This window comes from Helobdella robusta (genome assembly GCF_000326865.2).
Source record: "Helobdella robusta unplaced genomic scaffold HELROscaffold_4, whole genome shotgun sequence".
Lineage (NCBI taxonomy): Eukaryota > Metazoa > Annelida > Clitellata > Rhynchobdellida > Glossiphoniidae > Helobdella > Helobdella robusta.
Window position 1 is genome coordinate 3,704,020 of NW_008704902.1, and position 11,652 is coordinate 3,715,671.

At 30.8% G+C, this 11,652-nt stretch overlaps 2 protein-coding genes across 2 annotated transcripts; one reads left to right on the plus strand and one right to left on the minus strand.

The window, feature by feature from the left end:
• Positions 1 to 1,817: 1,817 nt before the first annotated feature.
• HELRODRAFT_185044 (hypothetical protein) lies at positions 1,818 to 6,862 on the plus strand. Its single transcript, XM_009024650.1, has 12 exons — positions 1,818 to 1,976; positions 2,768 to 2,904; positions 3,045 to 3,128; positions 3,384 to 3,480; positions 3,854 to 3,996; positions 4,141 to 4,293; positions 4,951 to 5,098; positions 5,267 to 5,331; positions 5,499 to 5,627; positions 5,734 to 5,849; positions 6,004 to 6,101; positions 6,661 to 6,862. Exons 1-12 carry the CDS (start codon positions 1,829 to 1,831, stop codon positions 6,750 to 6,752), a joined length of 1,410 nt encoding a protein of 469 aa, XP_009022898.1. The 5' UTR covers positions 1,818 to 1,828; the 3' UTR covers positions 6,753 to 6,862.
• Positions 6,863 to 6,955: 93 nt separating this feature from the next.
• HELRODRAFT_67129 (hypothetical protein) lies at positions 6,956 to 8,562 on the minus strand (the record flags this gene model as incomplete). Its single annotated transcript, XM_009024282.1, has 6 exons — positions 6,956 to 7,035; positions 7,105 to 7,243; positions 7,310 to 7,349; positions 7,939 to 8,060; positions 8,230 to 8,337; positions 8,443 to 8,562. Coding segments are annotated over 6 exons (609 nt in total), but the record flags the coding sequence as incomplete, so codon positions are not given.
• Positions 8,563 to 11,652: the final 3,090 nt, after the last annotated feature.

An 11,652-nucleotide genomic window follows, 5' to 3' on the forward strand; every position in this document is an offset into this window, starting at 1 on the left:
AATATCACTGGTGCGCCGGTGTTGGCTGGTTCTGAGAAATTTAGGAATCCTTTGAAACACTTTTTTGTCAAACCTGATCGAATGTTCTTTATTTAGCTGGAAACTTTTAGTTGTCAGATTTTATGTTTAAGATAACTTCAGGGTCAGGTGCCAAAAGGTTAATTCACACACGACTTGTTTTTGCATTTCATTATATTTGTACCTTGACTACATGTTAACGAGAAATGTTCTGATAGCCTGGCATCATACAAAAATGTATTTATTAATGAATACAACTGCAACTGGCGACCAAACTTTTATTCCAACGTTTATCCAGCAGTTGACGTTCTAAATTCTAAAATCTCATTCATCCGTTATTTATTACTTTTAAAGTACTAATTTATTTACATTTTACGTACGGCATAAGGATTTTTTTGATTTTAAGTTTAATTGTTTCAAAAAATGTTCAGGCTACTTTCATAGCATGTAAAAAAATATTACCAAGAGAAAAAGGTTGCTTTTGAGCGTTTTAACTTGGTTATTTTAAATAAAGTTTCCATGACAATTTAAAAAAAATTCATGATAACTGTATAATAATTATTATTCGTGAGACTTATGAAGTTGTATCCACGATGTTCGTTCAGTTTATACGTCCGTTTCATTGTTTTCTGTTTTGATTTTTTGATTCTTTCATTTATTTATTCTAAAAAATTTCATTATTGCGATGTTCCTATGATTTCTTTACATTTAGCTCATTCCATTCATCTTTACGTCTGCATATATAAGTACATTTATTTATTTGTCTGTCTGTTTGTTAGATGCATTACCCATTGATGACATGGGTTGTTCCACGTTTGGTGAAACATTAATGACATTCAATAAAAACTGTTATTTTGTATCAGACTCGGTCTAGGCCGCCGTAAAATAGTTAACATATTATAACATAACAAAAGATTTGTATAGTGATCCAAGAAGACTGTGTCTGTGACAGGACCACTCAGAAATTTCGGTGTGCTACTCTTTGCCAAGTGCGATTTGAAGTTTTTAGATGTTTCTGCGCATATTATTTCATCTCCCAGTTTGTTCCACTCATTGACAACTCTTCATCTGATAAATTTTTGTGTTATTGTTCCAGAGCTTTTTTAAATATGTCATATTTGTGCCCCCTCGTTTTACTATTTATCTCTAGCTCAGAAATTTTTACTGATTCCAATTTCTTTTATGTAGTGATATTTTTATATATCTTTATAATTGGCGCAGGGAAGCTAGCGGGTGATCGTTTACTTGAATGAAGTTTAAAAATACGGTGTAATGACGTAATTGCTTCCAGGTCAAAGTTAAGATTAAGTTACGTAATTGCTTTCAGGCCAACATTCTGATCAAACGTTTCAATTAATTTCCTGTTATACATCAGTTAAAACTTTGTAAAATTTAAAAACGCCTCTTAAAGTATTGAAACAATAAAAAGATTACAATTTAGGGTACTTACAATTATTTATATACAGACAATGTTCTACATGTATATATATATGTGTGTGTGTGCTTGTGTGTGTGTGTGTGTAATGTATATGCAAAATAAGAAAGGGAGAAATAATAATCTTATTGATTTTCTAAAGTTTTATAACGAGTCTGGAACAGCCAGAGTAAAGATGAGCATCACAGCTGGAACTAGAAAAGGGTATGTCATTGTAGCGGGCAGAAATTTATTAAACGTTGAAAACAGCTTGAATGGTTAAGATTATACGTAATTGATTATTATTATATGTTTATGCAAAAATTATGTTAAAAGCGTATATTTGCTATTTTATCTTTGTTGTTTATGTTTTAATTTTTTTAGCATCCAGAAGACATGGCTGCGAGATCGACCTTCATTGCCACATTATCGTTAAGGTGTATGCTAAAACCCCCGAACAAATTAATCGCAAGCAGACATTCTCTGTGCACCTGCACCAAATTTTTGACGGTTGCCAGTAACGCCGGCCTCCTCAAAATTACAGGTGTGTATTTTTTAGTGAGATTTTTTTCATCATCCCTCACCATCAGTCACTGGTTGACACTGGCCTGACTCATTGCGTTTTATTTATTTTATCTTAAATTTTGTTTATTAGATAAATAAAATAGTAAAATTTAATATTTCTGTTTTATAAAGATAAATTTAAAATTTTATAGGTAGTCTATCATGGAATTATTCCAGAAAACTAGATTTGGTTTTTAAGCTTTTAAATTTTTAATATATATATTTATATATTATAAGTTAATTTAATAGTTAATTTAAAAATAAAAATTACTATACCATACTAAGCTAGTAGTGTAGCTAATTAAATTACTAATAAAACTTGAAACAAATAGTTGTATTAGAATTAGATTAGTATATAACAGATAACTATTTATTTTAATTTATATTATAAGTATGAATGAGTATTCAAACTCTCTACAAAACTAGTTGATTGATTGATCTATAATTCTATATTTTATTTATTATATATGGTAACATACCAAAATGACCTCAATCAACTCAATTTGTAAATCAGTAAATTTGTAAGATGTGTAAGTTGAAGCTGATTGATTGAAGTGGAGGGAAGTTACCATTTTTATAATAAATCATGTCAATATATAAATATGGTTTGAGAGTTGTATTTCTTTTCTTATGAGTGACATTCACAGCATAAAATTGACAATAATAATAAATAAGGAATATCAACAATGGCCCTTTGAAGAGGTTCATTAAATAAAATAAAAATAATATTAAATGTTTACAAATTCTTATTTTTCCTTATTGCACTTTCAGAATTTTCTATATACAAAAATGCACCTGCTAGAAGTTTTCGTTCATCCACAAATGTCAATGCAAAAAGAGACTACTATGAAGTGCTGGGTGTCAACAAGTCTTCAACACAGAAAGATATCAAAAAAGCTTATTACCAAGTAAGACACTACGCTTCATACAATACATTTCCATTTATGTTTTTTTTATTTTCATTAAATACATTTCCTGATATTTCAAATTTTATTTTTCATAAGAATATGTTTTTTAACAAGTTTGCTGAATTTTTATTATCTTGTAGCTGGCAAAAAAGTTTCATCCAGATATGAATAAAAATGATCCAGATGCACAAAAGAAATTCCAAGAGGTTTCAGAGGCATATGAAGTTGGTTGCATCTTCTGGTGTTTTCATCTGTTTCAATATAATTTTGTTTGCTGCTAAATTAACAGCTGACCATTTAAGTTTTGGTCACCTCTATATTCTGTCCTCATCCTGTGTGTTGATTGAATTCATGTTAATCCCTTCCTATCATACACAAAAGTGCATGATGCATAATTATTTTATAACCTCTGAGTAATGCTTAGTAAACAAAACATTACCTTATTAATTGAGGTTTTTAAAATTGATTAATTTACAAAGGTGTTGTCTGATGAAGGTAAGCGCAAGCAGTATGACACATTTGGCATGGGCAGTGAGAATTTTTCATCTGCAGCTGGTCAACAAGGTCCATTCAGAGGTTGTTTATTCATCTAATTATCTTCCTGTTGCTATCTTGTTATCATTATCATTTTTGTATACATAAAATTATTATTCACTTTCTAATCATAAGCAAATTGTTGTTATCTATCTATTCATCAACTTGATCAGCAACATTGTTTACACATGAGCTTATGCACTGAACAGTTAAGTTATAAATATTGCAATACTTTACGGCCGTGTACTTACATTTTTTGACTCACCTTCAATCATGGTTTGTTTGCAAATGATAAAGAAATAGTAATATCTTTTTATATATTTGTTACATAAACATCGGGTGTTCTGTTATTAGTTCCGTTTCATAGATTGCAATTTATTTACTGGAGAATTATTATTAAACAATCAAAATGCAGGAGGTTTTGAGAATTTCCACAGCTCTGTCGATCCTGAGGAACTGTTCAGAAAAATTTTTGGTGAGGCAGGCTTTAGAATGTCAGGCTTCAATAACTTTGGAGATTTCGCTGAGTCTAATTTTGGATTTGCTCCTGCCTCCGAAGTAACTTGTTCTTTTGCTATGTAATTGATGTCATCTACTTTATTTTCTATGTTACTTTGTTCATACATCAACTGTAAAATTTTTCCTTTTATGTTAAAATAAAATGTTTTAATTGATAGAATGATATTTGTTTACCCTGATCAGGTAATAATGAATCTGACGTTTCAACAAGCAGCACGAGGTTGCAACAAAGAAATTGACATTAATGTGTCAGATACATGCCCTCGATGTGCTGGACAGAAGGTTGAACCAGGCACAAGAAAAGTCAAATGCCATCACTGCAATGGAACTGGCATGGTTAGTCAATCTCTTTGTATCACCAGGTTTTTTCAAAATGTTACATCAAGTGTTATTTTACAATTGTGTTTTTATGTTAAGTTGCAAAGATATAATATAAAAACACAACACTTTTTGCTCTGTGTATTATATACACTATAAATTTCTAAACTTTCCTTTATTATTTCCTCCCATAAACATTTTTTGAACTAGATATAAAACAATATCTAGCTCTTGCAAAACAAAATTCATCATCTGTTTCTTATATAAAATTAGATTTGTAAGTAAAATAAAGTTTTTTTTAATATTTCAATAAATTCAACTTATATCAATAGCAGGGGGTGGTCTGGTAATAAAAATGATACTAAACGTGCTGACATATTTTTTAAATGCGTGAAATAAAGCAATGAAAAAATAATCAAAATAAATACAATTTTCCAGAAATTAATGAAAATTATTAATAAACTATAAAAATATGAAAATTTGATGAATAATTTGTTCACGAAAACTATAGAATGACACCAGACTCTTAAGCGCACTAAAAATATGCGCGGGTGCGTTCAAGGGTCAGTATAGGCCTACATTTTATAAGCATATGATTGATGGTGACCTATCTGTTTTCAATTAAGTTAATTCTACATTAGAGTATGCTGATGATGTATTTGTTGCTTGTGGCAGGAAACAATAAGCACAGGACCTTTCATAATGCAGTCGACCTGTAGACACTGTCGTGGATCAAGGGTTCTTATTAAAACCCCATGTGTCGAGTGCCAGGGAGCTGGCAAGACAATTCAAAGAAAGCACATCGCTGTTCCAGTGCCAGCTGGTCAGTTTATTGCTTCAATGAGCTCTCTAGTTTAATTTCATACCAACTCAATTGAGATTTTTGTGCTGTTCATTAGATTAATTTTTTTGTATTCTTAATTTTTTTTGAAAAGTCATCCAGTATCTCTAATCATTCATTCAAATTGGAAATTTATGTTGTTTATAACAGGTGTTGAGGATGGGCAGACTGTCAGAATGCCAGTGGGAAGCAAAGAAATATTCATTACTTTCAAAGTATTGTTTTTATTATTATTGTTTATTGGTGTACAAGTGTACTCCCTTGCCAAACGGTTACGGGAAAATAATAGAAAAACGAAAAAAAATTAATAATTAAACTTAATGTTTAATCTGTTTTGGAATGTCGTTATAATGAATAAGAATATTTTTAATAAATATTGCAGGTTGAAAAAAGCAAAACTTTCCGACGAGAAGGCGCCGACATTCATTCAGATGTCAATGTAAGTCTGTCACAGGCAGTTTTAGGAGGTACTGTAAAAGTGCCAGGCATTTATGAAAACATTCTTCTTAATGTTAGTAACTGATGTTACCATGCGTTAATATTTTTATGACATGTTAGTTCAATAGTTGATCAAGTTTACGATTGATCATAAATGAATGGTTGAGATGAACTTGCAGATACCAGCTGGAACGTCCTCACACACGATCATCAGGCTGCCTGGCAAGGGCATTCCACGGTCACACAGCTATGGCCATGGTGACCACTACGTGCACGTTAAAATAAATATCCCTACGTAAGAGTTCTTTTTTCAAATTATTCAAATTTAAAACAGTAAATGACTAAAATGCCTTAAGAGATAAAACAAATGATTATCGTTGTCATAAGAGACCAAATAGCTGACTGACTACCGATGTCAAAAGAGATAAAGTTTGATGATTTCTTTGCAGCCACTTAACTCCGCAGCAGAAAGCACTTGTATTGTCATTGGCAGAGATGGAAACAGGTGTGGATGGTACAATAAATGGCATCACGCAGACTAAAACAGGTTATAATTTTTATTATATAGTTGGTTATATATATAAAACAATTAAGTTTTACCTGGTTCAAAATCTTACAATACGTATTGTATAAATAAATTTCCGGAAACTTTTACAAAAAGTATGCTTACACAAGTCCCCCTTCTGTGTACTGTTTTTTTTTCAAAATCTGCACAATAAAACTGACCGACAATAAAACTGACCGACAATTAAGCGTAGAATTAAGCGAGCAACAAGTTCACACGTATCCACCACTTGTTTTCATGCATTAACACTTACGTTCACACATGGCATATGAACTGTGCATACACAATAGGAGAATCACAAAAGAAGGGGGACGTTAGTGGAGAACAACCGATCGAGGGCCAAATTGTCAATGACGGAGAATCGTTTTTTAGCAAAATTAAAAAGAGACTGTTTGGGTTATTGTTGAACTATTTGCGTTACTGTTAAAGTTCTTAAATAATCGATTCAAATACCAGAATGGGCTTTTGGCTTTCAGTTACACATAAATGCAAACTGCTAACATGCAATTTATTTCATTTTTTTCTATTTAATTGATGACAGGTAAAGTAGCAATTGAAGATAAAGATGGCTATGTGGAACAGATCAGACAGCTGTTACATTCGTCGTTGCAAAAGAAACAACAGAATAGTTAAATGTTGACTTTAACTTTTATTTGATTTTGTTCCTTTTTTTTACTACGAATACTTTACTAGGGTCATTAAATGTAATTGCTATTCAAATAAAACTTCACATCATGCTTTTAGTTGAATTTCTGAAATTTTATTTAAAATTCATTGGAAACGTTGCGCCACATTTCAAACTATTTGTCAAACACCCCTTCGTAGACGAAATATCATCAGTTAAACTTTTTCTCTGGTTTGGCATTCAGAACCTTTTTCCTCTGAGCGAACATGTGTAGGTACAAAGGAGGGAAAACTGGAATGTTTCAGCAAACATAATTTTAGCCAATGAATATGATTATATTGATTGATATGGACTACTAACCTGGTATATATGTAAGCATGACGAAGATCAAAAAGTAGCAATAACTGAAGCTGATGTTGAATGAATTGGGCAGGGAGATGGTCAAGATTCCGCGCTCATTCACCAGGGGCAATGCATTGTATATGGTCAGCAACTCACCCTGATCACAATTCAAAATAAATTTATCAAATTCTATTTGGTGGTAACATTAAAAGTTTCAACCTACGGTGACTCCAATAGGATACAAAGCGATGAACAGTGTGTACCTGTTTATTAAATGTCCTTTTAGAAATATAAAATCTAGTCACAGATTAAAAAAAATTAGTTGAAAGACCAAATGTCTTGTTGATTTAGACAGATTTTGCATAAATAATGATGAAATTGCTGAATGTGTTTAATTATAATTATTGTGTTTAAAAACATTGAGAAGAGTTAATCTGGAACTCCAATAGGATACAAAGCGATGAACAGTGTGTACCTGTTTATTAAATGTCCTTTTAGAAATATAAAATCTAGTCACAGATTAAAAAAAATTAGTTGAAAGACCAAATGTCTTGTTGATTTAGACAGATTTTGCATAAATAATGATGAAATTGCTGAATGTGTTTAATTATAATTATTGTGTTTAAAAACATCGAGAAGAGTTAATCTGGAACAATTTAAAATAAGATTCAGCCGACATGCAGAGACTCAAATATCTATTGGTGCTGGAACTTACATGCATTATGGCAACAAAAGATTACAACTTTGTCAAGTTTGGTATCAATGCATTTTTATCTAAACTACTGCAAAAGATATTTTTCATAAACTTAACCAAATTTGTTATTTCTAATTGAAGAATGTGGCTGCACAAACCTGGCATAAGTGAGTAGGTATGGTACTTTATTCAGAAGAGCACAAAGGTAAAATAAATATCTGATGAGCTCTGTCAGAGTCCAAGCAAACAGCAACATCAAGAAACCAACTTGTTTGTTTGACTATAAGTTTATTTAAATACAGAATAAATAAGTTAACAGAAAACAACTTTGGCTGAATAAAATTCATGGAAATAAATAAATATCCAAATGATTATTTAAGTGTTTGATAGCAAAAAATTATTACAATATCATTATTGTTTAATTTTAATATACCATTAATTTATCATACTTCATCAACTAAATTGGCAACTCCCCAAAGAAGGAAAACTCTTGAAGAGATTTGGAATGTTGTGATTACAGGATCAGATCTCACTAACCCCAAAGCTGCATGAACTATCTACAAATAAGCATATATGAGAACTAAAAGATCTCTAATTATATTTTGTAGCAATAAAATATCTGAACAATCTTCAACCTGTTGCAAATAAAATAAAAAATTTACCTCAAGAAATGCCAAGGTTTGAATTGTCAAAAGAGAACAATGAACATCATCATATATGTTTAAATATGACTTTGTTGTATATATTAAAAACAAAATACTTTGAATTGCAACAACGGACCATCTAAAAAATATTGAGTTCAATTGAAAAATATTTTAATGAAATGAAAAGCTAATAAACAATCGTCATATAAAATAAATTAAAATGAATATGAACTGTTTTTTTTTATTAATAAGTTATTAATTAAATTAAACTATTAGAAAATGTTTAATGAATTTATTAAGAATATTATTTAAGACTTTTCAATAGTCTTAAATTAATTTTAAAATTATTAACGGTTAACCCAGAGAGTTGAATAAAATTGTACGCGACGAGGTATAAATTCTTCAAGTTCAATGTTCGACTTTCCGACTCTGAAGCAGCTTTGTTAGGGTCGTTAGACCTCCTCATCTTTTGATCAATAATAATATAATTATAATAATCATATTTTTCTAATTGTATTTATTTTTATATTCATTCTTTCTCTACTGTACTAATAAAATAAATAATAATTAATACGTACCTCCGTTCTGCAAACCTGGAATCAGCAGCACAAAGACGACGATAGCCGTTGAAATACTTATTTATTGTTTGGTCTCCGGCAGCTCAGCTCAATATCTGTTAAATTGGTGCGTAATTTTAAAAAAATGGAAAAAGTTAAATTTTTTAAATTAAATTAAACTTAATTTTGATAAACGTATTAGTAATTAGTTAATTTACTAAACATTTAATTCTAAACTTCCAATCTGTTATCTATTATACATATACAATACATGCTATTATAAATTTCAAACTGGTGATACACCCAAAAACGCGACATTGCAAATAATTGTAAGTTTTAACAGCGTGTAATAAGAGCATAATGTTTGAAAACCCAAAAACAGATTGAAAATCCAGGTACTCGAAAGAATTTTCAACTGGAATTGCCCAATCATATCCCCCCCATTGTACGCTCTACTGGAAGCAAGAGAGGCAATGACGTCAAGCATCCATTATAATCGATGCAGAGAGACTCCAGGGATTGATCGTTTGCGTTGAAAAAGAACAGTGTTATGACGTAATTGCTTCCAGGTCAACATTTTTTTAACGTTCAGGTTAAACTTTAAATTTCCTGTATGTATTCTAACTTTAAGAGTGAAATAAATAAATTTGAATTTGGTACTATGATAATGTACCAAAAAGAAGGTTTCCTATTTCCAAATGTTTTTACCGGAAAGAATGATACCCTCAGCAGAACAGTTAAAGGGTATCAACTAATCAAATGAACATCAAAGTAGATTAAATTTGAATGAAGTAAACATGCAATATAAATGTGGCATGCGAAATCTTCTGGTAATCTCGCTGTCTTCTTTACGACGTTACAAGGGTAGTGTAATCATTGTTGGAGGCATGATTCATCATGTCCTTCTCCACCATGCTCCTCTTTTGTGTCTCTCTGTGTGTTCTTATGTACACACACACACACACACACCACACCACACACACACACACTCACACACATATACACTTTTTCTATCAACATCGCGATCACAACACTGCTTAGATCAAAATAAAATCTTAAAGATTTTACATCTAGCTAAATCGCTTTTGCGAATATAAAAGATGTTAGGAAAGGTTTTTTTGAAAGGCTGTTATGGAACCCGCTAACTATGAAATTTGCATTTTTACGACACAGCAAAAAACATACCGACATATTTTACACAGCCGCCAACAATATACATTGCACACTAACACAAAGAAATTATTTTTCCTCAGTTTATATTGAAGCATAAATATAGAACAAGTTTAAAATAATTTAGTAGAAGAGAACAATAACATCCACTGATTTCAAAAGATTTTTGAAGTCTCTTTTATTTAGAAGTGGTTTTCAATTGAAATTGTAAAACAAAAAATTAAAATTTTTTCTCGGAGTAGGAACCAGGAGCTGAGAGTCGGAATCGAAAATTTCCCAATCAAGGAGCTGGACAGACTTTTATCCGACTCCGAACTCTGGTTGCAACCGGCTGTACTTTACTGCAGTGTCTGATCTGTTGGACCTTAAATAACAAACATTTTGCATACATCATAGCAGTTAGTGTATGATGCAATGATGCAAACCCATGGATTGTTTTGTGTCTTAGTATATATTCACATCTGCACTCATTAATATTTGCCTCACACAAGAGAAGACTAAACTTGCCATTAATTACCAAACAACTTCAAGCAAAATTGTAAGATTTTTTTAAATGTCTCACCCATTTTAGACAGGTGCACGTCAGACGCGCATGTTTGTGCAGTTATTTTCAAGTGCACAAAGGTAAAATAAATACTGCACGGTCTTGTGAATTTGCATGTAAAACTAATACGTGTATTTTATGCATACATCACACATTCGTTAACGTATACGTGCACATGCACAGCACATGTTTAGTGTACATATACGCATTCCTAAAATAAGCCTAAAAATGTATGTAAATGTAACCACATTTATGTATTTATTTCATATCTATGATATTCAATATCTTTGTTATATGTTTGATCTTTGTTTGGGTTTCGATAAATGTGCTTCGATAAATGTGCTGCGATAAATGTGCTGCACCACGTGATTGACATATTTTATAATTTATTTGATTTATGAGTTTCGTATGAATAAGCCTGTAATTGATTACTGTTTTACAGGTATGTTTTCTTTAATTTATATCTCTGTATTATTTTATATTATTTGATTATATGACATTTAATTTGTTTGAATAAACTGTTTTACAGATTAATAAATCAGGTTTTATTTAGAAACAATCTTACAAATCAATTACAAGTTATATTCCAAAAAAAAAAAAAAGAAGAGAAAGAAAGAAAGAAAGAGAAGATGTCTTCAGATAAGTTATTTTTTTATATTATAAAAAGAAACGATAATTTCGAATTGACGGCTTTGTCAGAAAATAAATTAGCGTGGTATAATTTGCCCGATGATTATAAAGATTTTGAAAAAAGGTTTATTTTAGACAAATTTAATAAAAGTCAAAATGTTAACGATTGGCTAGAAAAATTTGAAAACGAGTGTATAAGACACAAAATATTCGACGCTACCAATATGATAGAAGCACTTCGATTTTTTTTATCGGGTTCAGCAGAAAATTGGTACGACGCAAATATAATAAAAATTGGTTTAACTAATTGGTCAGAATGGAGAGCAT